The sequence below is a fragment of the Alosa pseudoharengus genome, unplaced genomic scaffold (assembly GCF_046254945.1).
Source record: "Alosa pseudoharengus isolate Yale_2024_CS ecotype anadromous, Long Island Sound unplaced genomic scaffold, YU_APseudo_1.1 YU_APseudo_1.1_scf_14, whole genome shotgun sequence".
NCBI lineage: Eukaryota > Metazoa > Chordata > Actinopteri > Clupeiformes > Clupeidae > Alosa > Alosa pseudoharengus.
The window spans coordinates 30138705-30152732 of NW_027468609.1; the positions used below are offsets into that span (position 1 = coordinate 30138705).

Genomic DNA, 14028 nt, shown 5'->3' on the forward strand with positions numbered 1-14028 from the left:
TGTAGCTGTTAAAATAATTTGACCTGCTTTTTTTTCTGAGCTGGCAAAGAGCTATAACAAAGTAATCCAAAATCAACAAACACCTCTCAACTAAATGCTTAAAAACTTTTGTATGAAACAGGAATGAAACACCAATTAAAGACTAACCTTAATCTAATCATAACGTTACATTAATAATGCTACAGACCCTAAGGCTCAATCACATTTGTTATTCTTCCCCTTCCCCTAGCCTACCCCTTGTCCCTCGAAACAGAGTGGCAATACATAGGGGTGAGAAATAATATTCCCCTTGGATATAGGACACCATGCACTAGCCTATAGGGGACAACTGGGACGATCAAAACACGTTTTATTTACACGTAATTTACAAAGAGACCACACCGAAAGGTAATATTTTGTCACTAGCTATAACTTACATCTGTTTTTTGTCAAATACAGTTGCACTTTCAGCTCTGAACAAAACCGTGTAGGAATTCTTTAAGCAAAAGTGGAACGTGCACAATGTTTCATTTATCCCTCCTGGCCGGGACGAATAGGCATGGGGGACGAAATAAACATACAGTTTAGCCTAAGCTACGTAAACTTCCCAAAATGTAAATATTTCACAACAAATCCTTGACTGGTTGAATGGTCACCAGAATTCATATCGCTACCTGTAGCTAGCCTAGATGCGACGAATGTTTATGAGTGAGCTTGAAGACCCATAAATGAAAAGTTGTCTTAACATTACATTAGGACCAGGCTTGGAATTTCATAAGTTTAGGGGCAAGGCCACTTGGCCTTCAGTTGGGCATGTTTGGCAGGGGGCACAAAGGCCACGCGTCAGGGCACCAAGGCCAAAGTTAACTATACAGTAGAAAATGATCAAAGTTGTATTTAGTCTATTCACAGCAGTAGACCTGCATCACTGTATGAAACATGACAAAAACATGAAACATGACATATTACATAGAACTGTAAATCATCTGATTTTACAGATATCTACGTAGGCTGTATTTAACATTTATGTTTTATTTGGCCTGCTATAAAATGTAAAGCCCAAAGTTGGAGGCATGCATGTAGAAATTTGCTGCAAATTCAAAACCGGATTACTCTGGAATTGCTATCTGTACAGGGGGATGCTTTACACCAGGGGTATTCAATTAAATCTTCAGCGAGGTCCAGTTACAGAAAATTTCCTCAAGCAAAGGTCCGGAGCATCATAATGTTTAACGTGTGTTTAGGCTATGTATATGTTTATGTATGTATGTATAATATTAGGATGGATGGATGAAGCCTAGTTGTAGATAGATAGATAGATAGATAGATAGATAGATAGATACTTTATTGATCCCCAAGGGGAAATTCAAGAAATAAAAGATTGTAGGCCTAGGCCTAATGTTTAATGTGAAATAAAATAAGTAGCCTAAAAGGCAACATTCGAAATGAGGAGAAATAAGGCAAGATAGAGTAGCCTAATTGGGGAGAAAAACTGAGTAGCCTTGGCTATTTTTAAGATCTTAACGTGCACTTTTAGTTTTTTAGTTTTTTTTTTATGTTGAACCGAAATCCTGGAAACCCAGGAATATCACGTTGTTGGGCAGCGAATGCTTAACTAGATTGTGGTGGATCAATAATATTGCCTTCTTAAATCGTAAAATATTCTGTGGTCTCAGTTCACTGTTGAATGGGCCTAGCCCAGGGATGGGCAAACTACGGCCCGCGGGCCGGATCCGGCCCGCCAAGCACTTTCATCCGGCCCGCCGAGCATTTCATTTAGGCTAGTTATCAGGCTGCTCGCTATTTTTTTCCTGCGATAGACGTTGGTTAGCTTTACTGCAAACTGCTTTTCACTCTCCTTAGATAACGTTTACAATGTCAATGTCAAAACATCATGTTAAATAGAGATAACATCATGTTAAACTAATTTAACTCTTAGTTATCTCCTTTGCAGCAGATCTAACGTGAACATATGCAATCCATTTAATTGGGAAAGCGTCTGCACTCACGAGAGGGAGAGAGAGCCGCAGGTTCCAGCTGGCTTGTGATTGTTGATAATTGATATCTCCTCCTTATAAGAAAGTTTTAAAAGGAAATCATGAAGGCAACAGTAGTTCCCACTACTGACAATTTAAAAACTGTGAGAGGGCCCAGCCGTAGGTACAGCACTAGCCATAGTGGAGCAGGCAGAAGATCATTGAGAAATAAACGTGAATTAAAGCGACTGTCTTAAAGCGATAGTGTACAATTTATACATTTGTTTAACAGCATAAAATTAGCAGTATTTTTAAAACAAATTAGCACTATTTTAAAACAAATACTTTTCATACTAAATTATAGGCTATAAAAAATGTATTTTTTTAGGCGTGTGTCGTCGGGGGGAGGGGGGGGTTGTGTGGCCCGCCGGCCAATTTTCAAAACCCAATGTGGCCCTTGAGCCAAAAAGTTTGCCCACCCCTGGCCTAGCCTACCCTATGCTTGCTCAAATATGCTTTGTCTAGTAGAGGTGCTTCAAATTGGCGCTTAAAATCGCCTGTCTCAGAATATATAGAAGAGGTCCAGGGCAATTCCGCGCAAAACTGTCACATCCATATTTAGTTGGCGTTACGGACGTGACAGTTTTGCGTGGTATTGCCCCCGTATCGTTACATAAATCTCTGTTCTCGCTGCCTAGCTTTCTCCTCTTTGAGCAATCGATGATTTGAAAATAACTTACTTATCGTTAACTTAGATATCCATCTAATTGTTTCTCGTCCCGTCTCCTCTCCTCGCTCGTTTCAGGCTATCAGTCTCTTCTCCATAGTACTCACTGACTCGACTTTATCAGAATTCACAGATTTCACTGGCTGAGTAGCAGCAAGCGAAATGATGGTTCCTGAATCTCCTGAAGTAAATGCTGTTATCCTAACCAACGAAACATTTAGCGCAGGTTTGAAATCTTACGTAAAAATCTAAATTAGGCTATGGTCTGGGTCCGGATAGGATCACGTCACGGTCCGGACTCGGACCGCGGTCCGGCTGCTTTACACCTTTGTGTTCGGTAAGGTTTGTTTATGGTTTGTATGTATTGTTTGTATATGGGAAGACTTCGCAAAGCATTCCACCGAGATGAATGGGTAGGAAGATAGGCGCAGAACTGTATAATAATTTGATTAAATTAAAGTTACTTTTCTCGCGAACCGTTTATCACAGCAACTAGTGGCTAACATCGTTTAAAAGCTAAGAAAAAGCTCTTTCATGTGATGTGATACATGTAATGTCTGTGTCATGAGGCTACTTCGCGAGTAGTTCAACAGAGAAGAATGGGTGAATTTGGGCGCTCTTGCCGTGCGCTGTGACTTTCTCCACTGCGTAAAATACTAAATTAATTTGCACTGTGAATGCTAAGATTATTTTGACAGGCCATAGGTTAAATGAAAATCGCTATTAGTCGGATGCAAAGCAGAATATTGAAAGTGGCCTGTGAACCTCCGATTTTCAAACCTTGATTAGGACAGTATTATCATTAAACGCTTTTACAAAAGTAGGCCCACAGTTAACACTTAGGGCCCGTCCACACGGAGACGCTTTTTAGGTTAAACGCAGAGGTTTTGCTTCGTCTTGGCCGAGCGTCCAAACGAATCCTGTAAACGCACTGCCCGAAACCGCACCTTTCTGAAACCTGGTCCCAGAGTGGAGAAATCTGAAACCGTAGCCCGTTTGAATTCGTTTAGACAGCGAAACCGCACATCCTGCTTGCGATGATGTCATTGCCACACCTCAGCTGCCCTGGACTTGCACTTGTAGTATTGCCTAACAATACTAGTTTTCATACATTACATTACCTACGATTACACTCCGTAAGATAAATATCACAACTGGTGCTGCGCAGCGCCGATAGCTTATGACTTGGTGGACTGAACACTGTTTTCCCCGGTGTTTTTTTATGCATTCTAGCTACTGTCAGTGACGCGAGAGAACTTAAGTTATTAGGAAAGTGCGGTGTAAGTTTAGGCTACATTAATTTATGCGTAGTGCCAGTGTCATTCATTTATGTTACATGTCTTACAACATATATACATGCATTCACAGTCGAGTGAAATCAGATAAGCATACAAAGACGCTTAGAACTCACGTTAAGCCGATGGTAGCACACTGAATGCGAATGCGCGATTTGATGCAGGCAAAAGTATTGACTGTTACTAACGAAGGTATTATAGCAATATTATAAATGTGGTGACAGAATAGCCTAACTTGGGTAGACCTAGCGTTTAGTAGCCTATGCATTTGCGATGATAGCCCAAACTAATGTGTATCACGGACTATCCTACAAGAAAGTAAAGGAGATTATTTGTACCTGCGTTAGCCAAATAAAGGACGGGACTGCACCCTTCACAAACCGTAAAAATGAAGTGTATTAGTTTTACAGTTGACTACATTTGGCAGTTCACTATCAGTCCACACAAACAATTCTGGTTTCCTTGCACTAGCCATTTTCGTCCTAGCCTATTCTGTCTGTTTATAGCCTACAGCTCGCAAGCTTTGGTCAATTTCTGTAAGAGAAACAGTGCCACCTATAGGCGTAGGATATGAAGTAACGTGTTGAGTCGTGTTGAGATGGATCCGTTTGGACGCAAATATTCTTGATACGGTTCCAGGGAAGACGGAGGAAAAAAAGGTCGGTTTGGTACGTGTGGACTAGGCCTAACAGTCTTGTGTTCTCTCCTTTGGTTCCCAGGTAAAAAGGTCTTTTACCCTGTTCTGTTCAGCCAGTACAACCCTGCAGTCATCTACGGCAGTCATGAGCACATTCCTCCAGTGGAACAACAACTGGTAATGTTCTTAATAACTCAGCATCTGCTTAATCTGGTTAGGCTGCTTAATCAAATCAAAAAGCAGTGAGTTGCTACATCACCCACCCCCACCCCTTCCTTCCTCCACCCCCATTGTAACTACACATATGCCTGAGCTGTATTCCAGAAAGCTTTACATATTAGCAGCAGGGCAGCAGCATTATGCAGAAATATGAAGCTTGAAGGTGTAAGTAAATCTCCTGGAGTTTAAGTAATCACATTCAGTGTTCTTAATGAGGCCAATGTTTATGTTATTAACTGCAACCGTCGCTGCGTGGGATGGACTTATTGGAACAAAATTATTCTCACAGCAGGGAGCTGACACTGCTTGTCTTGCCCCGACTGTACACCGTGTGCTGTGTAGCCTGTCTGAGTAAACTGTTTTAATGTGATGTTTGGATGAAAAGGATGAGGTGTGGTGGGGGTTTGTCTCTAACGGGTGGACTTGTATGTGTTGCCTTGGACAGGTCATCAAGAAAGACACAGGCTTCTGGAGAGATTTTGGCTTTGGCATGACGTGCCAATACCGATCCGACTTTATCAACATAGGTAACCATCCACACTGAGTGTTTTACCAACCACATCCACCCCATATTTGATATGGTGTTTTCACACAAGCGGAGAGCCATTAGAATTTCTCACCGTGTGTGCTGGAGAGCCTTTGTTATAGTTTGACACAGCCTATTCAAATCCTGGGGGAATCAAACACCTATGAGAAAATATAATGTCTGCAACACTGCTTGAACTCCCATATTTAATGTTAGAAAAAAGGAAAGACAACGTTTCGACCCTGCTGGGTCTTCTTCATTGGGAATTGGGAATCAAACACCTACACAGTGAAATCCTTGCCATGTAGATGTTGAGCTAACAGCTTTGAATGCATTAAACAGATTTAGAAAGTAGTATTCATTCAACTAAGTCCGTCTTTGTCCAGCCTGTTCAGATGAACAGATATTTCCAGGTTGTATGTGACGGTGCACTCTGTGAAAGTGATGTATGCTTGTTCTTATTTGTCCTCGGGATATTAGTCAGGTTCTTGTGAGAGATTTCTTTCCACTGAGGCAGTGGCTGTGAAATGAACTCAGCTGTGGAGAAAGGAGAGGGGACGTCAAGAGGGACTTGTACTTTCCTCTGCTCTTCCTGATGGCATCTACCTTTTACATTTTGTACCAAAAACTCTATGGCAGTTGTGAGAGAAATTTATATTAAAGATTCAATTTCACATTTATTTTTAGTGGCTTTCCCCTGTTGCAGTTACAACTCACCTATTTTGTGCATTGATTTGAAAATGAGCATGGGCTGAATAAACAGTCATGTAAATTTATGTACATGACAAGTATTTATGATAAATATTTATTATTGGTGCCTGGTTTGTTGCCTTTCACAGATTCCTCACTGTCATTAGACCCTTCAGCTAAAGGTTTTGTATTAGGGTTTCTTCAACCGTGTGGTGCGACTGGCTACAGCAGCACCCGTACCACACTCAGGTCCACGTACCCACAGGGACCCCGGGTTCGAGTCCGGCCCGAGTCATTTCCTGATCCCATCCCATCTCTCTCTCTCTTCACTATCCTGTCGCAATAAAGGCAAAAAGCCCAAACAAATATACGTGGGCAGTCTTGGGGATTATGTACGGCATATTTCCGACCTCCGAATTCCCAGATAGCGGCTTTGCTGCTGGATTAGGAACAGATGATCGGTTGTCTGGAGTGTGTGGGTGACTTAGATGTCACTAGTGATTGATAATCTCTGAAGGAAAAGAATGCTCATGAAACTGTTTGTTGGTCACTCACCGCCCTCAACTATTGAAATCCCCCTCTAATCTTGGATCCGTGTCAGTTGCAGACCCATTTCATCCATTGTGGCAAATGCAGGCATTTTCTCAAGCTGAAATCACCTTGGCAATTCCAACATTGCTACCCTCTCCATCAAGGTTCATGCTACATTTGATAAACCACAGAAGCATGAAATGCACTCAACCTGAATGTGACATTCTGAATGTGACCAAGTACACTAAATCCCTGGCCATAGACAACAGCAGTGTCTAGTTCTTGTACAACACAGTGGTTCTTGTACAGCCCAGTGGTTCAGCCCTAGCCTAGAAATCTAGACGCGCCCCTAGCCAGGGCTAGTCTAGCAACTCTCCGTTGGCTTGTGAGCTCCAGAAATCGAAACTTAATCAGGACATTGAAATCGTGTATAGAATCGTTTGGTGGGCTTAACATAATTATTGATGGCAGAGTTGCAACGGTTTGGCTTGAATTCCCTGCTACTTGAAAACAAATATCCTATTGCGTCCTATTGCGTGCAGAGGGAATTTGAAAGACAACTGATTATCCCGCCCCTGGGACTGAGCACTGCGAACGGTGAGTGCCCAGACCCTACATTTTAATGTGGGTCTGGCTCGCCAGGCTAGTTCAGCCCCCCTTCTTGGGAATATCTGGGGGGTTGTGCAAGCCCCTACATGTACGAGTAAAGGCAGTACAAGATAACATTGTGACTGCTATGAGGATAACAGGGTAGGATGTGTTTTTAGTTGAGTTGTGGGCTTGTTTTGGCTCCTCTTAACCAGGAGCCGGAGAGCGTGACATTCCTGATATATAAGTATATTGATATGGTCGTGGTCATGATGCACAATATTGATGTTAGAGAACTCGGAGATTGCTTTTAACAGTCACGAGCATGACGTTCCCGTGAGCTGTTTTGAGAGGACAGGCATGTTTATTTTTCACTCCCATACTGACAAATCGGAGCAAAACTATTTACGTTTATGTTTACCCACATTCACACAGTTCAGATAATGATAGAACACTGACTGAATGCAGTTTCATCTTTACATTACATTACATAAACTTCCTTTTCTATGTCGTTTGATATCCCTTCTGTAATGAGGCCTCAGAATCTTTTTTTTAAAACACCTCATAGTTTTGTATGAATGTCTGAATTTGTTTGATTTTTGATACATGAAAGCATTCATTGAACCCAGAATTCTATGACACAGACTTTTAGTAATATGACATACCTATGACAACTACATGTTTTTTCAACATTAAAGAGCAGCTCAACAAGCTTGTTAAATGTAATACATGTGCTGTGCTATACCACACCTTGTGCTGCAATTACACAACTACATAGTTTCACTTCCATATATCATTACATAACTGCAGGACAGAGACAGATGTATCAGCCTCTTTCACACACACACACACACACACACACATACACAGACAGACACAGGCAGGCAGACAGACATACACGCGCACACACCATCTAACTGTCTTCTCCCCCTTCCAGGCGGTTTTGACGTGGACATCAAGGGCTGGGGCGGCGAGGACGTGCACCTGTACCGCAAGTACCTGCACAGCAACCTACTGGTGGTGCGCGCGCCCTCCCGCGGCCTCTTCCACCTGTGGCACGAGAAGCACTGCGCTGACCAGCTGCCGCCGGACCAGTACAAGATGTGCATGCAGTCCAAGGCCATGAACGAGGCCTCGCACGGTCAGCTGGGCATGCTGCTCTTCCGCCACGAGATCGACGCGCACCTCCGCAAGCAGCGGGCGCGCACCAGTGCCAAGAAGGCCTGAGCGGGTGCGCGGGTGTGCGGACGGACAGTGGACATGGGTGCGGAGAGTTGAGATTGGGACCATCTCTTGCAACAGGATAATCACACGCAAAGCTCCAAAGACAAACGACACAGCTAGCATCACATGCTAACATGCTATGTAAGGAGTTTGTGAAAATCGCCTGGGAAGTCTGACTAGAGTTGAAGGCAAAGTTTTTTGGACTTTGTGAGAAGGGATGTAACAATACAATTGTTTAGGATGAGGATCCTGAGTGCTGTTTGGAAGACTTGCGATCTCTCTTAAATGATTCGAAGATTACAGATGCACTTATTCTTACATGTTTCCAAACTTTCAAAGAAACTTGCTTTTGGTGTTATTTTACATCTATCAAAGAAACTAGGTTTGCCATCCTCAAGAAAAGTAACACATGGACAGGAAACTGGAGGATCAAAGGTGAAGACCGTAAGACAAAAAGGTCAATAGGTCAAGACTGTATTTAATTCAGAGTCCTGTGACTAAAGTGCTTGTTAACCTCACTTCACTAGTTCGCCCGTCGGTATGATTGCTATACTGAGTGTATAAGCTAAGCGCGTGTTTGGCATGGTAGCTGGTGAGACTTGTTTGAAGGCTGCCTGCTGTCTTGTGACTGACTACACAGAACAAGGGCCACTAGGAGGACTGTAGAAGCCTTGGTTACAGTGCCCTCTAGTGTTGTTTTGTGAGACTCATTGGATTCATGAAAAGAGAAAGAAAGAATAGATTGTATTATATTTTATTTTGCTGAGACATATTTTAGATTTTTCTACTATAAGAAATTACATTCTAACAGTTTTGCTACATTCGTGGTGAACTTGAAAACTGCTACACTTATATTATTGTCACTTGTAGTACTGCGATTTTCGTTGACATGGCTCACTGGTGTTCCATATTTCCTGCCCACGTGGAGCTTAAGTAGCTATTTTTTATTCAAGACATCTTGTAACTATTTATATATGCCTGACCATGTATTCTTTTTCAACAAAGAGAATTTTCACATACAGAAAGTGTGCATAATATAGGCTACTCTACAAATGTGCTGTAGTTTTTGACACATTTTACAGTGTACAGACAAAGGAACTGAAAAATTGAGTGCAGCTTGTTCACATATTGTCAGCTGTCAATGTGTGCCAACTGAAAAATTTTCTGCTGAGAATATGTTTTTGTGTCTTCCTAAAGTAGGAAGTGGTTAGACTATACCATTGTCAATCAGGGAGTTCAAGACCATGAATAAAACAAAAGCAACGTCTGTAGAACAGAAGTGGACAAAGACTACATAGAAAACAGTCTGTAACAGCATTTCTTGTTCAAATCTTAACAAATGCAGTGGCTGTGTGTGACAATACCTTTTTTTTAAAAGGTCTGCCTATTCTTCTGCATGTACACTGATATATCTTATAATGTATGGCTGCAGGAACACCACACACACACACACACACACAATGACGACGAGCTCAAAGAGCTATAACTCACCGATGTCTGGTCATTGCTGACTTGTGCTTTCATGGAGATTGTGCAGACACACAGACACACACACACACACCATCTATTCTCCTTGTGGAATGATAGTGTTGGCTTCCATTTTGCCTCTGTGCCAAACTGTAATTGCCTTGTCTGCAAGCGTTGCTTGTTTTTTTTACAAAAAGGAAAGAGAAGTACTCAGCAAAGTATTGTTTGTAAATGTACAGTATATTAAGTATAATAACTGAAAAAGGGGGGGGGGGGGGTGATGATTAAGTTGACTTTTGCTGTTTGAGCTACTGGACAATATCACCATAATGAACGACGGCATTGGCTTGATCATGACATGAGAAGTAGATATGTAGAGTTGATGACATAGTGCTGGTCTGGTGTACAAGTCCCCAGCAGTAGGTGCCATTCTCAGGGTGCTGCTACAGTGTTGGCTGAAGCACTGCTTTCACTGTACCTTTGTATAGATGACCAAATGTTGTTAACAAAACAATCTAACTTATTAAAATTGCACTTTTGTTGAATACTGTATTAAATGCATTTTGCTCTCTGTATTTCTTTTTTTAAATTTAATTTTAATTTTATTTTATAAAAAATAGAGACACGAAATATCAGACAATTTCTTTTGCATTTGTTTGCTGGTTGAGATATATATCTATATGTGTGAAGATTAGGTTTCAGTTATACTGTAGTACAGACTGTTGTGTTTTATTGGGTCAAAGACTCAAATAAAGAAAGATTAGTTCATTCGTATTGGTTGTTGTTTTGGTTTTGATTGAATATTTTGTTTTCTTAAGTGTTTAAATGCTGATGCACATTATGTACTGTAGCCACACTATTTTCACTAAACCCAAACTGGTGCCATGACCTGTTAAAGGCTACTAATGCATTCTGCTAACCTGAATTTCAACCTACTTATTACATATCAAAATGTAAATGGCTGGTGCTGATTATGTTTTATTTCATGTCCATACTTTTTTTTAATTTAAAAAGAGATCACAAAACTTCAAACATCTCCAGAGCTTTAAGCACACTAACTTTAACTGGCTAACTTAGATAGCCAGTTAAAGTTAGTGTGCTTAAAGCCCTGGAGATGTTTGAAGTTTTGTGATCTCTTTTTAAGTTAAAAAAAAGTATGGACATGAAATAAAACATAATGGGTCCAGTGAGGACTTAAAGGGATATTCCACCATTTGGGGAATTACTCATTTCCCACCCCCCCTTGAGTTAAACAATTGATTTTTACCTTTCTCCAGTTCATCCAGCCGTTCTCTGAGTCTGGCGAAACCAGTTTTAGCTCCAGCCTAGCATAGATCATTGAATCGGATTAGACCATTAGCTTCTCGCCTGCTAGCATCACGTTTAAAAGTGACTAAGATTTCCGGTAATTTTCCTATTTAAAACTTGTCTCCTCTCAAGGTAGAAAATAAGACCAACAGAAAATTAAAGAGAGATTTTCTAGGCTGATTTAACATGGAACTATACTCTTATTCAGGCGAACGGCTGGATGAACTGGAGAAAGGTAAAAATCAATTGTTTAACTCAAGGGGAGGTGGAAAATGAGTGTTCCCCAAATGGTGGACTATCCCTTTAAGTGGATACCTAATTGACCACCCTTACTGCAAATCTGAAAATTACATTCACTTTCTCTAGACAGTAAGCATCAGAATATACAACCCCAAAACAGAAAAAGTTGGGACGTTGTGTAAAATGCAAATAAAAACAGAATGTCATAATATACAAGTCTTGTAAACCCATATTTAGCAGCAAAAAGGACATAGACAACATATCAAATGTTGAAAATGAAAATGTGGACTATTTCATGGAAAGTATATGTTCATTTTGAATTTGATGCCAGCAACATGTTCCAAAAAAAGTTGGGACGGGAGCATGTTTACCACTGTGCTGCTTCACCTCTTCATTTAACACAATTCTGTAAATGTTTAGGAACTGAGGAGACCATTTGCTACAGTTTTGATAATGAAATGTTGTCCCATTACTCCCCGATATAGGATTTCAGTTGTATGGGGTTTCATTGTTTTCCTGAAGTATTCAAGGTCGTCCCTGGAAAAGACATTGCCTGGATGGCAGTATTGTTGCTCATAACCTGTATACATAATTTAGAATTGATTGTGCTTTGCCAAATGTGCAAGATGCCCATGCTGTAGGCATTAATGCTCCTCCACACCATCATAGATGTTGGGTTTCGAACTGAGCACTAAGACAAGTTGGATAGGTTGGATACTTGGACACGCCCTTTCCTCTTTAGCCCAGATGAGTCCATGATTTCCAAAAAGAATGGCAAACTATGATTGGTCTAACCACAGGACCTTTTTCCACGTTACCTCAGTCCATTTTAAACAAGCTCAGGCCCAGATAAGAGGGTGGTATTTTCTGTATCATGTCTCAATGTCACAATTTTAGCTGTTACAGTTTTGGCTGCAGTTTTTGAATTGAGTATCAAACTGGGCATATAGACAATGGTTATCAGAGGTTTTCCTGAGCCCACACAATGACAGGTCTGGAAACAGGTCTGGTGCTGATGCAGTGCCATCTGAGGTCCAAAAGACCATCATGGCCATCTAATTTGTTTTTCAGCTATTTCCCTTATTTGCAAAGATTTCTCTGGATTCTCTGAATGTTTTAATATATTATGTCCTGTAGATGATGAACTCCCTAAATATGTCACAATTTCATGTTAAGAAGCATTAAAATGACATTGTTTAATTTGTGCACACAGGTTTACTCAGAGTGATGAATACCCCTACATCTTTACTTATAAGAGACCCTGCCTCTCTGGGATGCTCTTTTTCATACCCAATCATGTTCCCAGTTCCCTAATTAGTTGTGAAACATTCTTCCTTTTGTTTTCTTTATCATTACACAACTTTTCCAGCATTTTGTTAGCCCCGTCCCAACTTGTTTTGAAACATGTTGCTGGTATCAAATTCAAAATGAACATATATTTTCCATTAAATAGTCAAATTTGTCATTGACATTTGATATGTTGTCTGTGTCCTTTCTGCAACTAAATATGAGTTTAAGAGATTTGCAGATTATTACATTTTGTTTTTATTCACATTTTACACAACGTCCCAACTTTTTCTGTTTTGGGGTTGTATAGGCCTAATGATTAATGAGGAACCACTTGAAAGTCTAGGTAACAAGGAAGTCAGGTACTGCAAAACATTATATTAAGCACGATGGAAACATATAATGTCAAAATTAAACCAAACCCATTAACTGTGTCCTCATGGATGCTGTGAAGAGATAAATGTGTGAGAAAGGATTTGTAAGTAATGGGGAATGAGGCTCCAATCATTCACACATAAACTGAACGGTGCTTTGCTCAGAAAGCTTTCATCTTCCAGAAAGCCCTCATCAATTTTGTAACAGATGTCTGTACTTATAGCACCATCCCAACAGTGATAAGCCATGATGAAATTTGTTGACAGATTGCTCAGTTTTTCTGCAGCTGTGGGTGAAACTGTAATCCATCAGTCAGTGTTGTGCTGAAGAAAAAGCAGCATTGGGTCAGCAACAAATAGGTAGCTTTACTTTTAGCCTACAAATACTTGTAACACGGCCAATCCTAGATATAGTTAGAGTACAAGTGAAACGTTAGGTATAGCCATTTATTTTTAGATATGTGTTTATTAATTTCTAGGGAGTGGGTTGGGCGGGTTATTCATACTGATCCATGTAATAATATCTTAATGGTCAACCCCCATTCTACATCACAGAAGAACGACGGAGTCTTAGGGCCACACATGAAGAAAAAAAATATTTTTGCCATTAAACTCGACATTTCGGGAATAAAGTTGAAATATCAGGTCGACTTTAAGCTCGACATTCCGTATTTATTCAGACATTCAAAACTAGTTAGTATATTTGCTACTAAACTCGATTCTGAAGTAGGCTGAGTTGTCGGCCAACGGAGTGGTCAATCTCTCTCCAAACTAGTTTTGGACATGTCAAGATGAAATGTTGAGATTAAAGTTAATATAATATGTAAACTTTATTCTCGAAATGTTGAGTTTAATAGTGGTAGACTCTGTACCTTCCACTCTAAAACTTAGGCCAAAGGCACATTTTTATGCACTGGCCATTTGTCCTTTGCTTTCTATTGTAGTTGTTGGTATGTTTCT

At 40.6% G+C, this 14028-nt stretch overlaps 1 protein-coding gene across 2 annotated transcripts in view; it reads left to right on the forward strand.

Moving 5' to 3' along the window:
• csgalnact1a (chondroitin sulfate N-acetylgalactosaminyltransferase 1a) overlaps positions 1-10633 on the forward strand; it is a 37289-nt gene extending 26656 nt beyond the window's left edge. For both annotated transcript variants that reach the window (XM_076284622.1, XM_076284623.1), the window contains exons 6-8: positions 4697-4791; positions 5279-5360; positions 8106-10633. In XM_076284622.1, coding sequence (XP_076140737.1) covers positions 4697-4791; positions 5279-5360; positions 8106-8395 — 467 coding nt within the window. In that variant the 3' untranslated portion in view covers positions 8396-10633. The remainder of the gene's footprint in view (positions 1-4696; positions 4792-5278; positions 5361-8105) is intronic.
• Positions 10634-14028: the final 3395 nt, after the last annotated feature.